Source organism: Ostrinia nubilalis, chromosome 19 (assembly GCF_963855985.1).
Source record: "Ostrinia nubilalis chromosome 19, ilOstNubi1.1, whole genome shotgun sequence".
Classification (NCBI taxonomy): Eukaryota; Metazoa; Arthropoda; class Insecta; order Lepidoptera; family Crambidae; genus Ostrinia; species Ostrinia nubilalis.
This window is the reverse complement of record NC_087106.1, coordinates 3,510,434-3,531,984: the sequence shown is the minus strand read 5'-3', so window position 1 is coordinate 3,531,984 and position 21,551 is coordinate 3,510,434. Positions and strand designations below refer to the sequence as shown.

Genomic DNA, 21,551 nt, shown 5'->3' with positions numbered 1-21,551 from the left:
GCACATACTTTGACGGGCTAATGCTTACAGCACTGATTTGTAATGCGACATATCAATTCAGAATCTGAATGTCTAAAGCTAGTTTAAATACATACAGTAAAATGATTTAAACGAGTAATTTTATTTCAGATTTATTGATTAAATTGTAACCAATTTGATTGAGGTGTTTGTTCATTCGATTCGAATGCACTCAAAGAATCGAAATTATTCGATTCTGTATCTTATGAGGTCGTCGGTACACCTTATGGGTGGACGAATGCTGCATTTTCCGGCTACATCGCCATTATTTTTTTTTCGGAGCGAAGGTCTTTCAAAATTACAACTGTTACGTCACGAGGTCACGAGGGACCGTTTTATCAAATTTCTGTCTTGTCAGGGACCACTAATTTTTTCAAATCCTATGAAAGGGGCGGTCGATTTCTCGCCCACTATGCGCCGATTGCATTGTGTTGACTCGACTCATCACGTCATGTCACTTGTTTATTACGATGTCTTCGTGGATCACTTGGAATGCCTCCAGGGACCACCAGTGGTCCGCGGACCACCGGTTAAGAACCACTGGTCTAGGGGGTCTGAATTGATATGCCGCAGACTGAACTAAGGTTAAGTAGACTCGTCTATCTGACGTTCTATTCCGACATCTGCAGGAGCGAGTTGATGGTGGCGTCTTTGTTCCCGCGGTTCGCTTCTAGCACAGACCTGATCACCTCTTTGTCAATGCTCGGGAACATTTCTTCGATCTGAAAAAGGAAGTGCATCGTTCATCGTTCATCTTCCCTGTGTTTAGATCTCTAGGGGAGACAGCTAGGACTTGGCCTGGGGGTTTCTCTCTAGAACCCAGTATTTGTGTCTTCATTGGCAGGCCAGGCCCAGAAGAGAGCCAGGATAATTTACACCGATGTGGTGCAGGACTACATAACTGGCCTGGGGGGTCTCTCTTCGCCCCGGAATTTAGGTCTAATGTAGACCTGGATTGAGGCTCTAATGCGACCCCAGGACATTCACCGGGGGCCTCTCGTGGCTCCAGGTGGGAGCTCTTTCGGAGCCTCAGGCTTTGGACTTAGGGGTCTCTAACAAGCCCGAAGTAATTATGCTGCAGAAGTAAGGTCATAAGTCCTATCAGGGTCTGACTTGTTGCAGCTGCTCGGCGGTGTACGTGCTAGGGACCCTTGGAACTACTAGCACTATAGTGGCCAGGATTAAGGGGAGACAGCCAGGACTTGGCCTGGGGGTCTCTCCAGACCCCAGGATGCAGGCCAGGGGTGTCTCTCTTGACCCCAGACCAGGATTGAGGCCCTAATGCAGCCCCAGGATACTCACTAGGGGCTTCTCTCGTGGATCCAGGTGGGAGCTCTCTCGTTGCGTCAGGTTTTGGACTTATGGGTTTCTATCTAACAATACCCCAGAATTTAGTTCTTTTGCGGGGCCACCGGCGGGAATGCTGCTGGATCCACCTGGACGAACAAAGTGAGTCCTATCAAGTTCATACCTGCTGCAGCTGTTCTGCGGTGACCGGCGGCTGCTGCGGCGGCTGCGGTTGCGGCTGCGGCTGCGGGTACTGCGCGGGCGCCGGGTATACTGGCATCGCGGCGTAGCCCATGCCGGTGCTTGGGACTACCAGCACTGTAGCCAGGATTAAGGGGAGACAGCTAGGACTTGGCCTGAGGGTCTCTCTCTAGATCCCAGGACTTGGGTCAGGATAATTTGCACCTATGTGGTGCAGGCCTAAGTCCCGTTTAGGTCTCATGCAGACCAGGATTGAGGGCCCTAATGCGGCCCCAGGATACTCACTGGGGTCTTCTTTCGTGGCTCCAGGTGGGGGCTCTCTCAAAGCCTCAGCTTTTGGACTTATGGGTCTCTAAAAAGGCCGAAGTAATTATGCAGTAGAAGTAGAAGTAAGGTCGTAAGTCCTATCAGGGTCTGACCTGTTGTAGCTGCTCGGCAGTGCCCTTGGAACTACTAGCACTGTAGTGGCCAGAATTAAGGGGAGACAGCCAGGACTTGGCCTGGGGGTCTCTCCAGGCCCCAGGATGCAGGCCAGGGGTGTCTCTCTTGACCCCAGACCAGGATTGAGGCCCTAATGCAGCCCCAGGATACTCACTGGGGTCTTCTTTCGTGGATCCACGTGGGAGCTCTGTCGTTGCGTCAGGTTTTGGACTTAGGGGTCTCTAACAAGCCCCTAGGATTTGGACCAGGAACAGAAAGTAAGTCATACCTGCTGCAGTTGCTCTGCAGTGACCGGCGGCTGCTGCGGCGGCTGCGGTTGCGGCTGCGGCTGCGGGTATTGCGCCGGCGCCGGGTATACTGGCATCGCTGCGTAACCCATGCCGGTACTTGGGACTACTAGCACAGTAGTAGCCAGGATCAAAGGCAGACAGCCAGGACTTGGCCTGGGGGTCTCTCTAGACCTCAAGATGCAGGCCAGGCCCAGAAGAGGGCGAGGATACTTTGCATCGATGTGGTGCAAGCCTACATGCTAGCCAGGATTGGGGGTCTATGCTGGGGATAAGCCCCAGGATTTAGGTCTCATACAGACCATTATTGAGGGCCTAACGCGGTCCCTAGGATATTCACCGGGAGCCTCTCTCGTGGCTCCAGGTGGAGGCTCTGTCAGAGCCTTAGAGGTCTCTAACAATACCCCAGGATTTAGTACTTTTGCGGGGCACCGGCGGGATTATCGCTAGACCCACCTGGACGAACAAAGTGAGTCCTAGCTAGACTTACCTGCTGCAGCTGCTCTTCGGTGATTCTTTAGGCGGTCTGAGACAACTTCTTAAAATGTCCTCTTCTAGATATGACTATTGACTAGTTGTTTTTGACCACTTCTTGCTCGGGACCATCTAGGAGAACTAAGCAAGTCCTATGGCCTAGGGGGTCTCTCTTCAGAATTTAGGTCTCATACAGACCAGGATTGAGGGCCTTAATGCAACCCCAGGGGGCCACTCTCGTACTCCAGGTCGGAGCCTCAGGTTTTAGACTTACGGGTCTCTAATAAGGCATCAGGATTTGGCTGGACTGCTGCGACCTGGTCCACCTAGGGGAACAGAGTAAGTCCTAGCCAGCCTGACTGGCCTGAATTTAAGATGGGAATTCCCGTTACCTGTTGCAGCTGTTCTGCAGTAACCGGCGGCTGCTGCGGCGGCTGCGGTTGCGGCTGCGGCTGCGGGTATTGCGCCGGCGCCGGGTATACTGGCATCGCTGCGTAGCCCATGCCGGTACTTGGGACTACTAGGACTGGCGGGAACGCCGCCACCGCCGCCGGGCCCACCTGGAAGAATAGACGAATCTTATAAGGGTCATAGCAGATTTGCTACTTTTAGCATGGGCGATCGGCGTTTTTGCAACTATCGATGCAGCATCACGATTTCGCGGCTTCATGCGTTCGTCGGACGCGTGGGAATCGCTGCGTCCAGCTTCCGTAGAGTTACTCAATGAGGGCTATCGTTTTAGCGCTCACCAGTTAGCGCCACTGTAGAGTAAGGTTCTGTCACTTGCTAGTAGCGAAGACAGTGGCGCCAACTTGTGAGCGCTAAAGTGGTAGGAGGACTATCGTATTTGCACTCATCAAGATGGCGCCACTGTAGAGTAAGGTCCTGTCAATAGCCAGGGGTGCCAACTGTTAAGTATAAAAACGATAGCCCCTCATTGCCGCGTTTGGCGTTTTCGTCGCTGCATTTATCTTATCGCCGATCGCCGATGCTAGAAGTTGTATGACTGTGCTGTCTAAGATAGCAAAAGAAGAACAGATACAAATCAAACAAAATAGCAAAAATGTTTATGTCAATAAGCCAAAGATTTTCGGAACTGTTACATCAAAAATACGTTTTATAAAATTTGCTCAAAGAAGTTCCCTTCGCTGTTTTTAAGTGTACCTACATAGAATAAGTGTTCATTCAAACTTACGGAATAACTGAGGACGAGGTTGATCATGCCCTCCACTCCATCGCCTTGCTTGCCGTTCAGAGGGTACCAGTCTTCGTGTGTCTCTCCCTAGAACATACAACCATTTAAATTAACAAGTGTTACAATACACTACTGTACTTTACTAAATACATTGAGATAAAAGGCAGCATAATTATTTTGGTAACGAATTGATTAACTCCCGATAACATTCAATTAGTTAACAATCGTTGATTAACAACAACAAACGAATTTCCCATTTATTTTGTATGGAAAAGATAAGGCGTAACTTTTTGTCTACTTAATAGATACCTTTATTAATTTCATGTATTTTACGAACACATAAAACACAAATTATCACATACCTGTCACATAAAAAAAAAGAACAATGGGCCACAGTTCCAGCTACCCATTTCCGTTTTTTCTTTCGCTCTCATCAAATGGCGATTCTTTGCGATAGAACGAGATAACATGACCGGAACTAGGTAGCTGGAAGTGTGACACATAGTACATGTCATGTTTGGAAATCTGTAGCTGTATCAAAAATAAATAAATTAAAAATCACAGTCTTGTATGTTACTTACGTTGAGCACAGCTTGCGGTATGGTGATGTGGGACCAGGCGATCAGCTCGTCCATCGTGAACGAGCATTCGTCGAATATCTCCAGGTATATTGAGTTCACGCCTGGCGGCAGGAGGCTGCGACAAGGGCAAAAATCTCAAATTTTCAGCGTGCCAATGAGTGCTAACGAACTGTCAAATAGTTGATAAAAAGAAGGTTCTGTGACCTCGCATTACATATCTCTTTTTTATCACACAGTGTTGCAGCTAGTGACATCTCGCTCGGACTGAGTCCTTTGATACTCTATTCCGCTAGGTATATTAACTTTATGGGCCTGATGATCGCGTATTTTTTAACGAATTAGAAAATCTATAATATAAAAATGAATCGCAAAATGTGTTGGTAAGCGCATAACTTAACAACGCCTGGACCAATTCTTTTTTTTAAATGTTCGTTGAAGTCCAAGGACGGTTTTTACAGCGAAAGAAGAACGGTCACGCCCCATACAAAAAAAACCCAGACCCGACAGAAACGAGACATACCTCAGTTTTTTTGTCAGTCTTAATTAGTTAAATTATATACTTCTTATATTCGAAATCTATGTATAACACCAAAATATTACCCTTTGTTTGTGTTCAGGCGTTATACAAAAACTAATACAAAATGCCAAAATACCAAAATTGGTAAATATATGTACCTAAATGTCTATTACAGTTGCTATGGAATGTATCTAGGTGACCTGGAGATATAGCCGGATTATACAGGGTGGTTATACATATGGAACGATAAGTTATCTCACTCGATTATTTCTAAACTATACAAGATATCGAAAAACTAGCTACTGATTCTGAAAGTGCTTCACGAGCTCTTTCAAATGGTACCAATAATAGGTTACAGATTATGGAAGCTGGTAACATTGAATTTTTGGATTTTGTTACTTCTTGTTTCCACCCTGTATAATCCGGCTGTATCTCCAGGTCACCTAGATACATTCCATAGCAGCTCTAATAGACATTTAGGTACATACATTTACCAATTTTGGTGATAAATAGGCATTTTGTATTAGTTTTTGTATAACGCCTGAACAAAAACAAAGGGTAATATTTTGGTGTTATACATAGATTTCGAATATAAAAAATATATAATTTAACTAATTAAGACATGACAAAAAAACTGAGATATGTCTCGTTTCTGTCGGGCCTGGGTCACAGATGACCGTTCTTCTTTGCAAAATTTAACCCCTAAGGGGATTAAACGGGGTCCACGCGTACGAAGTCGCGGGCGGCCGCTAGTAGTAAAATAATAATGTCTCACCAGTGGATGACTTTGTTCCACCGTGGCGTCTTCCCACCGCTGGGGTCGGTGTGCGTCTCGTATATGCAGTGGCCCACTCGAAGACGTACGTACGGGTCCATTCGCGTAAGACCTAAAAAATAGCGCAATTATTTTTTTTACTTTTGTATCTATTATTTGTTTCTAATGACCTTGTTATTAATTGTTTCATCTAACGAGGACGCGGGGTGTGGGGAGTTTCATAATGTAAAAAGCCACTAAAAAGTTACAGGAAAGCGAATACTGCAATGTTTTGTGCAAAATTGATACGGGACTAACATTTTCGGTAAAAGGTCAAAACTGAGAACCTCAAACTTATTTAAGTCAGTTAACCGATTGAGTCCCAGACGGCATTAATTAATGTCATAACAATTGATTATCTATTGTGTCTAGATTCGCGGAGCTTGAAGGATTAAAAAGTAAAATAGAAGATAAGTACTTACCATAATTTTTCACAAGTTTCGCCTGCACGATTGTGATACTTAGTCGGGCTGTGAGTGGTGGCCCGGCTGGGGGTAGCTGCAATGTAACAACGAAAGTTATTAGCTTATTACAAAAGTATTTTTATTAACACCATTGCACAAAACATAAAACAACCCTGAGGGATCGTCTTTAACCTACTGTCGGGCTAGGATTCATGCCGTGTTAAAATCTTATCGATGTTTTTAGACGACAAATGTATGGGCTTATCGCGTAAAATCGACAAAATGGCGCGATAAAAGCTAATCGCGCGGGCATTATTGGAGCAATTTCTGTATAAGAAGGGAAATAGCAAAAATGCGCGCTACGTTTCATCCGTGTTCGAACCGCATCCGTTAAAATATGGATCCATTTAATTACACACCACGTGGTTGCAAGTTAATTTACTCTAACAGGATATCTTCAATCCAGTAGTATCTAGCTAATAAGCATCCTTCACTAACACAATGGTAGATAATGTGTTCAGTTTTATAGATCTGGTATTGGAACCCATATTGGTACATTCTAAAACTACGCCTAAAATATTATTGCAGATTAGCTAAATTATTGTCCAGTGTAATAAGGAAAATAATAAATATGTGACCACTGTTTATTGGGTTGGTTAGTCAGATGTCAAGTGCCTTAATAATTAATCTGTTTACATTATTTTCGTTTCGTAATCATTATTTTACTTCAAAATATTCGATGAGAATTGAATTACAGAATATAATTACATAAAATAGTTGGTAAAAATGTAATAACGATATCTGGCAACCCAGAAGCGTTGTATGCTCTATGGCCCCTCTCTATGGTCTCTTTTTCCTACCATTCAAGTGTGTGCACATGGTTGTAAATTATCTTCTCAATAAATAGAATATCACTGAAGTTAAGTGTCTTTTGTACCTGCCGCATCACTCTGTTCATGGTCCTTCGAGCCGGATGCAGGAGTCTGTACTGAGAATCTGTACTTGGAGCAGTTTTTTTTCGTGTTGTGTGCTGCCGGCCCGGGGTGACGTTAACGCATTGCATACCACATATTGCGTGCTTTCAAAATGCCCCTAACCGGCGAGGATACCAGCAGTGATTTTGCTCATCAAGACAAGCAAAAATTGATAAATGTGAGAAGATACATCAAAGGCCGCATATCACTTGTGGAAAATGAGCTGGGGGACATTTCTACCGTAAAATCCACCGCCATGTTGGATGTTGCCGCCGAACGAATTAGCAGTCTTTTTACGAGATTGGAGGACGTCAATCTCAATTTGGAATCGATGGATACCTCAGAGACCGCTGAGGGATCGAAAATCGAGTCAAGGTGTCAAAGAATACTAACTGACATTCGTGAACGTCGTGAGGCGCTGAAGCATCATTGTAACTCATCGGCGAGTGACTCCGGATCGACGCAAGAGCACAAGCATAAACCGAATCTTCCCAAGATATCGTTGCCCAAATTCAGTGGAAGTTATGGAGACTGGTTGTCGTTCAAGGATTTATACGTCACTATGGTACACGGAAATGAAGATTTAAGTCCCGTGCAGAAGTTCTATTACTTGAAGTCGTGTTTGGTCGGCGAAGCTGCCTCTTTGGTTACGACTTTGGAATGTACGAACGAAAACTACGTGAAGGCATGGTCTGCGATTACATCAAGATATGACAATAAGGTTCTTATAGCTAATTATCATTTGCAACACATTTTGTCTTTACATAAAGTCAATGGTAAATCTTATACACTAAGGCAATTAACAAATGATTTTATGCAGTATTATAACTCACTATTATCACTGAATATTTCAAACTTGCAAGATATTATTCTCATACATATTTTGTCAACAAAAATTGATTACAGTTCTTTGCGTGACTTTGAATTGCATAGAGATTCCAGTGATTTCCCTAGTTTGCAACAATTTCTTAACTTTATACAGCAGCGCTGCCATGCATTAGATATGCTATGCCGTGATGAAGCAGTGAGCACTACAAAGGTCGTGCCTCCGGCAAAGAGCACTAGTCATGTGACTGTTGGCAGCGGCAGAAGTGCAAATGGTAAGTTATTTTCTTGTTTGTATTGCAACAAAAATCACTCAACTTACAAGTGTTTTAAATTCATTAAATTGAGTCCCAATGACAGACAGACATTTGTTAACAAAACTAATTTGTGTGTTGTTTGTTTATCAGATAAACATTGTACTAGCAATTGCACATCCAATATTGTCTGTAAAAAGTGTTTACAAAAGCATCATCACTTATTACATCTTGATTCGCAGACATGTAATGAGACTTCTGCCCGTAGCTCTACTTCAAATGATTCTCACATCAATTCCCCGAGTAATGTTGTAATGACATCTTCAATAGTTACACAAAATAGTACCTCTGTATGTCAAGTGTCCCTTCTGCCCACTGCATTAGTGAATGTGTGTGACAGTGATGGTAAGCGATATGACTGCACTGTGCTTTTGGACATAGGTAGCCAAAAGAATTATATTAGTTCTGCGTTTGCTAATAAATTGGACTGTGTTAATTTTGAAGATGCTAGTCAAACTGTGGCCGGGGTGGGAGGTCATACTTGTAAAATAAAGCATAAAGTTGCACTATCAGTTTATTCTAACTGTTCTGATTTTAAATATTGTTCAGAATTTGGTGTGTTAGATTTTATTACTGATCCTTTACCAATGGTCAATGTGTCTAAAGAGGCACTGCCATCTCTCATGCATTTGCATTTAGCTGACCCTAATTTCAATATGTCTAAGGACATTGATATGATTCTTGGTGTTTCATGTTTTGCAAAATGTCTTCGAGAAGGCAAGATCGATCTAGGTCCAAATATGCCCACATTAATAAATACTGAATTTGGTTGGGTATTTTGTGGTGAATTGTCTGTGGTAGGTCAACATGTTTCGGGTTTAAAAAGCCAATGTCATTTGTCTGTCCTACATAACGACATTAAAAAATTTTGGCAATTAGAAGAAATGCATAATGATAATATGTTGTCATTTCAGGAGAAAAGGTGCGAACAGAGCTACCTTGATTCTGTGTCCAGGGATGAAGAAGGAAGGTATCATGTCGATTTGCCAATAAACAAAGAACTTCTACCAAAACTAGGTAATTCTTACAATGTTGCTTTTCGTTGTCTTATGTCATTGGAGAAAAAATTCCAAAATAATTCTGACTTTTTTAAGGCCTATAAAGCTTTTATTGAGGAATTTCTTAAACTTGGCCATGCTCACTTTGTTCATATAAATCCACACAAAAGTGATGAAATTGAATATTACATGCCTCATCATGCTGTCTTGAAGGAAAGTTCCTCTATTACCAAGCTTAGGATTGTATTCAATGGTTCTCAACCCACTTCTACGGGCTTGAGCTTAAATGATGTACTTCTTGTGGGTCCTGTTGTTCAACCTGACATGTTTACCATACTTCTGAGATTTCGTACCTATGTTTATGTTTTTGTGTCTGATATAACTAAAATGTACAGGCAAATTCGAGTGAAACCTCAGTATCAAGCACTTCAGCGCATCCTGTGGAGAGATGATCCATCGCATGATATACAGTGTCTTCAGCTGGATACTGTTACATATGGAACAGCATCAGCCAGTTACCTTGCTACACGGACATTGGTGAAATTGGTTGAGGATGAAGGTGATAATTTTCCATCTGCTTCTAAGGCATTACTTCAAAGTACCTTCGTTGATGACATTTTGCATGGCGAGAATGATCTTTCTTCTGCATTAAATATCATAAATGAGTTGCAAGAGTTGTTAGCTAAAGGAAGGTTTGAATTGCACAAATGGTACTCTAATAGCTCAATGTTAATGTCGCAATTTCCTCCTGAAAAACTTGAAAAATGTCATTTTTCCTTTGACAATAAAGAAGGTTCTTGTATTAAAACGCTAGGTTTGAAGTGGGAGCCAAACTCAGATAAATTTCAGGTCGAGGTACCTAAATATACTTCCACTAGTCATACCAAAAGAAATATTTTGTCTGATATTGCTAAGGTCTATGATCCCTTGGGTTTTATTGCTCCAGTTACAGTCTATGCTAAGTTGATAATGCAAGATATCTGGAAGGCAAACGTTGACTGGGATTCTGAGGTGCCTGACGCTATTTTATCTAAATGGATTTTTTTTTGTGCCAATCTTGAATGCTTGAATGTCATTTCAGTGCCTCGTCTCATGGTTGTGACGCGCCCCGCGACGCATCGACAGCCCTAGCACCGAGCGCAGAGATTTTGCCAACCCTACGGCTGCGCGGCCGCACGCCGCACGGACCGAGCTAATATAAGAGACGGCGGCGACCGCGGGCGCCTAGCATTCGCTCGGGAGCCATCGCAACAGCCAGACGATCGCGCGCGCGTCTACGGTTAATTGCGCAAGAGTCCCTAGCGAATAGCTGCCCTCATTGTTCCCACTAACCTGGCTCGATAGGACTTTCTGCTCGCGCGGTTTCCGCGACACGAGCGAACCATCGCTGCCTGTATTCACATTCAAATCCTTACCGAGTGCATGCTTTACTCAATCCCGACCTACGGTAGCAATCCCGCTGCCACCCTTCCTGTAATTCCTCCCCACTCGCCACGTAGGTCCCAAGTAGGGTTGCCAGGCGTCCGGCTTTAGCCGGACATGTTTGGCTTTTTACGGTCTTGTCCGGCCAAATATTGGCTTGTCCGGCCTGTCCGGCTTTTGTTAGGCTTTTTTATTTGGCTGCCGTGCCAGCCGAAAGTCGAGCCACTGAATGATAATGAAGGGCAGGCATCATGATGTTGGGCAACCGATGATGATAGTACTCACTCGTGAGCTATGACACTAATTGCACCCGCATCACATGTCCGGCTTTTAGGGTGAAATGTCCGGCCAAATGGAGCACAGAGTCCGGCTTTTGTGGTTTTGGACCTGGCAACCCTAGTCCCAAGCCTTTTACCTTTGGTGCACGAATCCCCACTTCGTTAACCTCGGTTACCGATTTGGGAGCGAACCGTCCTACCCCCCTAGTTTATAAGTATCCAAACTAACACTCGCTAAACCTCGCACAGGGCGCCGCCCCTCTCGCGGATACATAAACTAGTTTCGGGACGCGAACCGGGCGCGTCGCTATCCCTCTTGTCATAGTAGATTTGCAATTGTGGAATAACTTGCTCATTATTTAAATAATAGTAATTTAGAGTCAGTGAAACTAGAATAAGTAAACTATTGTGGAACCTGAATTATAAAGTGCCATTGTGTTATTGATTGTGCGTTTCCTTGGTCGAATATCCCTGTAGGCATCCTGGATAGGTACACATCCCTCATCGCAGAAGGCGAACTGGGACTTAGTACTAAACAGCGGGGTGTCAGACTGAGCTAGCTAAGACGCCCCGTTGCAATGGCGCCCAACTAAATAACCCACGGAACCTACAGGGAACACCAGATCGCTAGACACAAGCGAAAGACCAAAAGGAAAACAAAACCCAACCAAATTGACAATCACACATGTCAGAACCGACATCTTGGATATACAAACTGAAGAAGACAGAACTTGAGAACGAGTGCAAAAGAAGAAACATAAAAACGGAGAACAGAACCGTACAAGAACTGAGACAGAACCTCACAGAAGTACTCAGAACCAAGCAGTCCCGTCAACCCGTCCAGTCCGCCAGTAAATCCTCCGAAGAACAGTCTAACAGTGAGTCAGAAACCGATTTTGAAGACACAGAGATGCAACAAGAACCAAACATGTCGTACACCGTAGATCAGACTGAAAGCATAACGGCCAGATGGAACCTAAGTTTTGACACATACAACGACCCAGTGGAGTTCCTAGAGCAACTGGACGAACTCATGTCATCGGGCGAGGTCAAGCCAGATAAAGTGCTCAAAGTGCTCCCCAGATTCCTGAAAGGAAAGGCCATACTGTGGTATAGAAATAATAAAAACTCGTTCACTACATGGAACGAATTCATAGAACTCTTCAAGTTGACATTTGTGAGCTGTGACAGTGACCTGTTAGCTAAAATAGTGAATTATAGGCAACATCACCGCCAAAAATTCACAGACTACCTCATTGAAATACAAACACTCATGCGCAGATACGCAAAAATGTCAAAAGAGGAAGAACTAAACAGAATCTACGAAAACATGAACGCAAAATACAAGTACTATATCAAGAAATCTGAAGTCGACTCGATAAGCAAATTAATACAACTGGCAAACGACTATGAAAATGTCACAGCAGAACGTCAAACTAGCTTCACAGAACGAGAACCACGAAATGATCACCACGAAACAAGCACAAATCAAGGACACAAGGAGACGGCATCATACATACACAATTACAACACAAATACTTGCTGCTGGAGCTGTGGAAAACACGGACACTCCATGAAAGATTGCAGAAGTAAGAAAATACTATTTTGTAACGGTTGTGGCAAGATCGGCAAAATGAGTAAACAGTGTTGTAAGAAAACAAATGAATACACACAGTCCATGACAATAAACACAAGTCCGCAACTTAAAGATAACCGTCCATTCGTAGATGTAACGATACTAGGCGAAAAATATCAAGCACTCGTAGACACCGGCGCCACAAGATCATACATCAACGACCAAGTGTACAGTAAATTCGTGAAAAGAAACCTGAAACTGAAAACAGTAAGCATAACAGCTAGCATGACAGATGGGCACACAACTAGAATTAAAGAAGCACTAGACTTGCAAATAAATATAAAGGGAAAAATAATTAACCACCAAGTGTTATATCATCCACAAATCAAGAGCATACTGATAGGCATGGACATATTAAATAGAATAGGAGCCAAAATAGAATGGCCCAAAGATAGTACCAAGCAAGGGGAACAAGTGGGAACAACATCAAGAAAAACTACAGAAACCAACATCGTACCTACATACGAAATGGCTGAAACACCGACAAGCAAGAAAAAACACAAGATCAAACTCGTACACGAACTTGAACTCGAAAAACCAATCAAGAAAAAAGAATATTCACGGAACCCTAAAAATCAAGAAATAATAAATAAACACGTAACACGCTTAACACAGGAAAAACAAAAAGACTGGATCCAAAAGAAAATTCAAGAACTACAGAAAAACGGAAACAAAGATTATAAAATGTCAAATAATAGTTTATACAGGAAAATAACAAATCACGCATACGGACCAAGAACAGAAGCATCACCAGACTGGAAATTATGCATAAACAACAAAGAAAAAGACCAGATTCTCAAAGAAAACCACGATACACCAATCGCAGGCCATCTAGGAACAGCAAAAACACTGAACAAAATATCACAGAGATATTATTGGCCCGGTATGTTCAGAGATGTGTCAACGTACGTCAAGAACTGCAAAACTTGTCAAGTTAACAACGCACGCAAACCCTGGAGCATGGCATCTACAGACCCAAGTAGACCACTACCCAGATCATCAAACCGGTCCACAGACTGGACCGAAATCCTCGATGTTGACACCATCGACCACCCACAAGACCTGGACTGGCGCGAGTCCGGCCCTGGAGAGGAGACGACCCGAGCTGAGGACCAGACCAGGAGGCGGCCGAGGAGAAAGAAGAGGCGCGGCCAAATCCAAAACCAGCTGAACAAGGCCAGTAACATTTACTCGTAGCTTAACTTTATACCTAAGTTAGGTTTCTAATAGATAGATACAAAATACATAGTAATTGTCTAGTCAGTTCTCGTTAAAGTAAATTCATCAATATTAAAAACAAGTCAATAATGTAAAAGTATTAATTAACATTACATAGCAACCCTGTATAATCTAGATTCTAGATCATTCAGTTCTTGAATTTAATCTCGTTAAATATCATATATCAATAACCTATAACTATTAATTAACATTACATAGTAGCCCTGTATAATTTAAATCGTTCAATTGTTCTATTTAATCTCGTAAAATAACTATTGACGCAAATCGCATTGTTATTTACTCGTAACTCGCAACCTAAACTCACATAAATAACAAACCGGTTTGATACGCGTCAATAGTACTACCAGTTTCTCGATAACTTTTAAATAGTAAACAAACATTGTAAGAACGATTCACCGAGCGAGCTCATTTGCATATTATCAGAGAAACATGTATTTTTTCTATTCGCCACGGGCGATCAACAGCACTCGCTTACTAGATGACTCATAACTAGATTTTACCTGCCTAATGTTTGCGCGCCGCGTCAGGCTGCATTCCATTATGAAATAATATTATTGTAGTTAAAACTTAACCCCTTGACTGCCATTATCGTGTATAACTTTTAATAATTATAGAAATTATTAACATTAATCAGATGCCTATTCTGAGTATGGTAATTTAAATAATTAAACTAGTAAACTAGAAATATTAATAACAAGTGCCATGAATACTTACTTATTGTATTAAAGAAATATTTCAAGTAATACTCGTAATAACAAGGTAAACAACTCGTTTAATTAGCTCATTAGTTAATTGTAAACAAAAAATTAAAAGTATCTTAATAGCATTGTTTCAAAACTAAGTTAGCGTTTAATTAGTTCATTGTAAGCAAAAAATTTAAAGGTACCTATCTTAACAACATTGTTTCAAAACTAAGTTAGCTTATATTAGCGTTTAATTAGTTCATTGTAAGCAAAAAAAAATTAAAGGTACCTATCTTAACAACATTGTTTCAAAACTAAGTTAACTAATTTTAGCGTTTAATTAGTTCATTGTAAGCAAAAAAGTTAAAGGTATTTTAAAAACATTGTTTCAAGACCAAGTTAGCTAATATTGTTATAAGTAAATAAATGTACTGTCATGTTTTAAATGAAGAGTTATTATTGGGCTAACGATTAAATACAAGTTCAGTCATGTTTTATATTTTAATTTTTACTCGCTATGAAGTTACCCAAAAATAACTTATTATTAACATGAATTGTAGTTCTTGTAAAACCTTTATGTACCAGACTTGTGATTTTTCCAGGTAAAAATCTCCAAAACAAGGGAGGATGTGACGCGCCCCGCGACGCATCGACAGCCCTAGCACCGAGCGCAGAGATTTTGCCAACCCTACGGCTGCGCGGCCGCACGCCGCACGGACCGAGCTAATATAAGAGACGGCGGCGACCGCGGGCGCCTAGCATTCGCTCGGGAGCCATCGCAACAGCCAGACGATCGCGCGCGCGTCTACGGTTAATTGCGCAAGAGTCCCTAGCGAATAGCTGCCCTCATTGTTCCCACTAACCTGGCTCGATAGGACTTTCTGCTCGCGCGGTTTCCGCGACACGAGCGAACCATCGCTGCCTGTATTCACATTCAAATCCTTACCGAGTGCATGCTTTACTCAATCCCGACCTACGGTAGCAATCCCGCTGCCACCCTTCCTGTAATTCCTCCCCACTCGCCACGTAGGTCCCAAGCCTTTTACCTTTGGTGCACGAATCCCCACTTCGTTAACCTCGGTTACCGATTTGGGAGCGAACCGTCCTACCCCCCTAGTTTATAAGTATCCAAACTAACACTCGCTAAACCTCGCACAGGGCGCCGCCCCTCTCGCGGATACATAAACTAGTTTCGGGACGCGAACCGGGCGCGTCGCTATCCCTCTTGTCATAGTAGATTTGCAATTGTGGAATAACTTGCTCATTATTTAAATAATAGTAATTTAGAGTCAGTGAAACTAGAATAAGTAAACTATTGTGGAACCTGAATTATAAAGTGCCATTGTGTTATTGATTGTGCGTTTCCTTGGTCGAATATCCCTGTAGGCATCCTGGATAGGTACACATCCCTCATCGCAGAAGGCGAACTGGGACTTAGTACTAAACAGCGGGGTGTCAGACTGAGCTAGCTAAGACGCCCCGTTGCATGGTTAATACTGACGCAGAGAGGGTTGAGCTTCATGGCTTCGCAGGTAGCTCCACGAAGGCGTATGGCTGCGTCGTGTACATCCGCTGCAGTTGTCCTGAAAAAACTACAGTCCACTTAGTATGTGCGAAGACAAGAGTTGCTCCTCTCAAACCTGTCACTCTGCCTAAGTTAGAACTTTGCGCTGCACTGTTGCTTGCTAAGCTTATGAGCACTGTTTCCAAGACTTTAAATATTAGTTCTGAGAACTCATTCTATTGGACTGACTCCATGATTACCCTGTGTTGGATACAGAGTGATCCCGCTAGACGAGATGTTTTTGTATCGAATAGAGTTGGCCAAATACAAAATTTGTCTCGTAAAGACAATTGGTTTCATGTAAAGTCTTCAGAGAACCCTGCTGACATGGCTTCACGTGGTTTGGAACCACAGGATCTTTCCAATTGCAAATTATGGTTTAATGGACCTAACTGGCTTTTTCAAAGTGACTCACCTTGGCTTCATTCACCTCAAGTGTTTTCTCAGGATGACTCAGTGGGTGTTGACACTTGTAATGACATGCCAAGTGTAGCACTACCTACCTTTGAGGAGACTAAAAACGATTTTCTTGAATTATTTGAGAAATATTCGTCTTGGATTCGATTGGTTAGAGTCATGGCCTATGTACGTCGATTTATTAACAACTAGCTTTCCGCCCGCGGCTTCGCCCGCGTGGAATTTTGTCTGTCACAGAAAAACTTTATCGCGCGCGTCCCTGTTTCAAAAACCGGGATAAAAACTATCCTATGTTCTTTCCCGGGACTCAAACTATCTCTATGCCAAATTTCATCAAAATCGGTTGCGAGGTTTAAGCGGGAAAGCGTAACAGACAGACAGACAGACAGACAGACAGAGTTACTTTCGCATTTATAATATTAGTTGGGATATGAAAAATGCTAAATCTAAAACCACTGAATTTCTCACAAGTAAGGAGCTTAATCAAGCATCAAGTTGTATCATCAAATGCGTGCAGCATGCTCATTTTCAAAAAAAGTGCTAATGGTAATGTTTCCTCGGAACTTGGTTCTTGTTCTAAGTCTTTGAAGTTTTTAAACATATTTTCAGATGGCGAAGGAATGTTGCGCGTGGGTGGTCGCTTACGTTATGCTGATATCCCTGTTGATCAAAAATTTCCATTGCTACTGCCAGCACGTTGTCATGTCACTGACTTGTTTATTAGGTATGAGCATGAGAGGTTGTTGCATGCTGGAACGCAGACGACTTTGTCCAGTTTACGAAGATTTGTGTGGCCGCTAAACGCTCGAAATTCTGTGCGTCATTTCATACACAAGTGTGTACGTTGTTACAGGTTTAAGGCAGAAACTGCTTCACAAATAATGGCTGACCTACCCAAATGTCGTATTACTCCTTCTCGACCCTTTCTGTTCACAGGCATAGATTTTGCTGGACCGCTGTCTGTCAAGGTTGCTCGTATAAGGAAACCTATTATAACTAAAGGTTATATTTGCCTTTTTGTGTGCTTGAGTACTAAAGCTATTCATATCGAACTAGTGTCGAATCTCACTACTAAGGAATTTCTAAATGCATTGCGTAGATTCATTTCTAGACGAGGTAAATGTGCTAAAATATTCAGTGATAATGGTACTACTTTTCATGGGGCAAAAAATGAGCTTCATGAGTTATTAAACATGTTTAAGAACGATTTTGAACAAGTTTCAAATTATGTAATTTCAGAAGGTATTGAATGGCGGTTTATAATTCCTCATTCAGCTCATTGGGGCGGGTTATGGGAAAGCTCTGTAAAACTTGTAAAGCATCATTTAAAGAGAGTGTTAGGACACACTGTACTTTGTTATGAACATTTGTATACTCTCTTAACTCAAATTGAAGCTATTGTAAACAGTCGACCAATAACTCCATTGAGAGTGATCACTTGGATGGTGATGAGCAGTGTCTCACGCCAGCTCATTTTTTAATTGGGAGCAGTCTGACTTCGTTTCCAGAGGGTGATTTTGCAGAATTTCCTGATAATAGATTGGATGTATATCAACAAATATGTAAGCTACGGCAAACCTTCTGGAAGCGTTGGAAGACTGACTATTTAAATACATTACAAATGAGGTATAAATGGTACAAAGAAAACCCAGATTTAATGTTAAATACTATTGTTTTATTAAAGGATGATAATCAGCCACCAATGTCTTGGCCATTGGGTCGTGTAGTTGAATTATATAAAGGTAAAGATAATCATATTCGAGCTGTTGTTGTAAAAACTAAAACTGGTTTGTATTCTCGACCTATTACAAAAATTGTCCCATTGCCTATTGAGCAAAATAATTAACTTAAGAACTGATAAATGTAATTTTATAATTACTGTCTAAACTGTAAAAGTTAAAAGGTTAATTATGTATTTGTTTAACTTTCATTATTAAAAACATAGTTTGATTTGTTTCTACACTATGAGTGTATACTATCTTGTGTATTAAACTAAATATTGTATACATAATTACATTGTTATATTTAAAGGATTTACAATAGGTAAAACTTGTTTTACTACTAGTATGTAACTGGTAGGCTATTATAGCTCGTAGGACACCTTATGGTTGTGTACTTATGTATGATGCCAAGAGCTTGTACTTATGTATGACGCCAAGAGCGCTTAGGTTTGTTGAACTTACTTACCTTAATTAATCTCTTTCTTGGTAAGTGCATTTCTGTAGGTGTATTTCATTGCTAAAGTATTATATTGCAAAATGTAAGTTGTAGCAAAAAAAGTTGTTTTACAGTGGATCCCAGCCCATATAGGTATTGTGGGAAACGAGGAGGCTGACCGTTTAGCGAAATTGGCACTTTGCGAAGGTACTATTAAAGATATAAAACCAAGTTGTTCAGAAGTTTTCAATAAATATAAGAAGGTTATTCGTAATATGTGGAAAGAGCATTTTAATCAAAGGTCTTGTGAAAAAGGAATATGGTACAAAACGCTACAGTCAGAACCTCCTCGGGTGCCCTGGTTTGCCAATACTTGTTTTGATAGATTACATACAATAACTGCTCATAGGCTTCGATCTGGCCACATTCCACTTAATAAATTTAAATATCTGATGAAAGTTACAGACTCCCCGAACTGTGAAATATGCGGTGTAATAGATGATGTGTTTCACTTGTTGATGGAGTGTGGCCGGAATCGGCACCTTAGAGACACTGTATATAGTATTCTCAATGTTAACAAACACGATGTTGGTTTATTGTCTAACTTCCTAGCAGAGCCGTTATCAGAGGCAGCCAGAGTAGTGATAAACTTTGCTATTTCTAGTCTTAAGTTGATTTAGATACTAAGTTTTTTGTTATGATGGAGCTGACATGTTCGACTGTATCGATCTAAGCTCCTAAATAAAATAAAGAGGAAAAAAAAAAAAAAAAGTGTGTGCACATGGTTGTAAATTATCTTCTCAATAAATAGAATATCACTGAAGTTAAGTGTCTTTTGTACCTGCCGCATCACTCTGTTCAATAGTTTTTCAAACTCAAGTCATAATAAAAGTTATTAAACTCACTGTAGAACCGCTCAACTGCTGTTGCAGCGCCAGGGCTGCCTGGTAGTCCGCATCAACGTTTTCCGTAGTCCCGTCTGCTCTGAGGAATCCAGACGGCAGGGGACCGAGCAGCACCTTTGAATATTGTATAAATTATATTAAATATCGACCCAAAAACTGTGGCAGTTAGAAACCTATACAAATAATGACAAATAATGACCTCACAGTTTTGTTTAATTGAAGATCTCTTTAGCTTATGCTACACAACATTTTTATAGTTTTATTCATTTTTTTAATCAATTTTAGAGATGATAGATAGATACTTTTAATTGCCTACTGTAGTTAGTAATTTCATAAGTAGTCATATCTATCTCTTACATAATTAAAATGCCAGTTTCTTCTAATTGTTAACAATTTATCAAAATATAAGTCAAATCCAAGAAAGGGTTTATAGTAATATTCGCAACCTATGGTGGAGTCAAGAAATAAGAGGTTAATCTTATCTTTAATCTTGAATGAATGAGTCATTGTTATTATTATAAATGATATCTATGCTATTCTGGCAAATTGATAATTTTGATAACATCAGTTGATAACATTTTCTTAATGCAAAAACAAAGACTTGCAATATAAATAAGTTACAAATTTGTTAATAAATAAGTAACAAATACTTAGAGGATGTTAAATAATGATCTATCTCATAGATGTCATGATTTCCAGTGTTAATTAGATTAAAACAAGCATTTTTACAAATAGTTGGTTGAAAAATATGATGAAATATGTGCTTAACTACCAGTTCGTACAATTACCCTCTCACCATTATATGTATGCGACATACATGACTCTTTAGTTTAGCAAACATCTCTGGAATTTTCCAACCACATAAATTTACATCAATACATAGGTACAATTACATCAATACATTCCAAAGCAGACCAAAAAAGGTTGTTGAGTTACTTATACCGGTCAAGAAACTAGTTTACGGTTTTGAATATAGATTTAGAATTAATTAAAAGGAGTAAGCCGCGTGAATCACGCAAAATCTACGTTTTATTATCGCTATCATAATGAGACACATTCAGCAACACTCACCCTTCTACGGCGCTCCTCGTTTCTATCATCAGGCACAGTGGAAGTCATTTTCGTATTTAGCACTCTTATAATCAACAGCAATTAGAAATTAATGCAGATTTCGTGCAAAAAAATAATTATTGCAGTAGTTCAACAATTTCGTCTTTCAGCAGCGATGACAAACAATACAACTAGGATTGGGTAAAAAATATCGATATATCAAAATATCGATATTTTTTCAGAAAAATATCGATATAAATTAGCGATATTTTTTCCGGCGATATATCAATTTTCGATATTTATTTTCAGATATCAAAATCGATATATTTTAATATTTTTAAAGCTCTGCTGTCTTCTCATGCGTAACATCATTTATGTTTTTGACCAATCCGATTTCTTATATTTAGTAAATATGCAGTAAGCTGTATGGGTTTAGTTTCTTTGCTTCAAACACAAACAAAAATTACGCTCTATGACTTGCTTGTGATGTGAGACAAAGAGTGCTCCTGAGCCCCGATTACGGTAATTTTTAACGTCTCCAATCTTCGATTGGTCGTTCAACAGCGTACGTCAGCTGTTTTGACCAATCGTATCGCAGAATCGATGAAGCGCGTCTGGATTGGAAACGTTAAAAGTTACCGTAATCGGGGCTCTGATGTCAATATCAGACAAATACTGGTTTGAATAATGTTTTTTTGTCAATGTTTAATTGCTCATTCGAAAAAATAAATTGAAATATTACAACTTGAGTTGAAACAGCGACATGTGTTTTCTTTAAAATTTAGATAATTTTGGCCATTTTTATAAATAATTGCAAATTGGGCAAAAAATATCGATATATCGAAATATCGATATTTCTTGGGCGATATA

The 21,551-nt window shown here is 40.8% G+C and overlaps 1 protein-coding gene and 1 long non-coding RNA gene across 2 annotated transcripts; one reads left to right on the top strand and one right to left on the bottom strand.

Annotated features, from left to right (window-relative positions):
- Positions 1-343: 343 nt before the first annotated feature.
- LOC135081067 (toll-interacting protein-like) lies at positions 344-20,868 on the bottom strand. The gene is made up of 8 exons (XM_063975790.1): positions 20,703-20,868; positions 19,632-19,745; positions 6,238-6,313; positions 5,777-5,888; positions 4,485-4,599; positions 3,904-3,990; positions 3,101-3,268; positions 344-740 (listed from the first exon to the last, which is right to left on the bottom strand). The coding sequence occupies exons 1-8, from the start codon at positions 20,748-20,750 to the stop codon at positions 630-632; spliced, it is 831 nt and encodes a 276-aa protein (XP_063831860.1). The 5' UTR covers positions 20,751-20,868; the 3' UTR covers positions 344-629.
- On the top strand, positions 8,228-9,954 carry LOC135081068 (uncharacterized). Its single transcript, XR_010259120.1, has 3 exons — positions 8,228-8,293; positions 9,247-9,349; positions 9,726-9,954. It is a non-coding gene; the product is annotated as an uncharacterized LOC135081068 (long non-coding RNA).
- Positions 20,869-21,551: the final 683 nt, after the last annotated feature.

Bases quoted from the DNA above. Each gene is read 5' to 3' on its own strand.
- LOC135081067 (XM_063975790.1), bottom strand. From the start codon at position 20,750: ATGACTTCCACTGTGCCTGATGATAGAAACGAGGAGCGCCGTAGAAGG. The intron at 4,600-5,776 runs GTGAGACATTAT...CCCTTGTCGCAG, and splicing joins TGGAACAAAGTCATCCACTG to CCTCCTGCCGCCAGGCGTGA. The intron at 741-3,100 runs GTAACGGGAATT...TTCCTTTTTCAG, and splicing joins CTGCAGAACAGCTGCAACAG to ATCGAAGAAATGTTCCCGAG.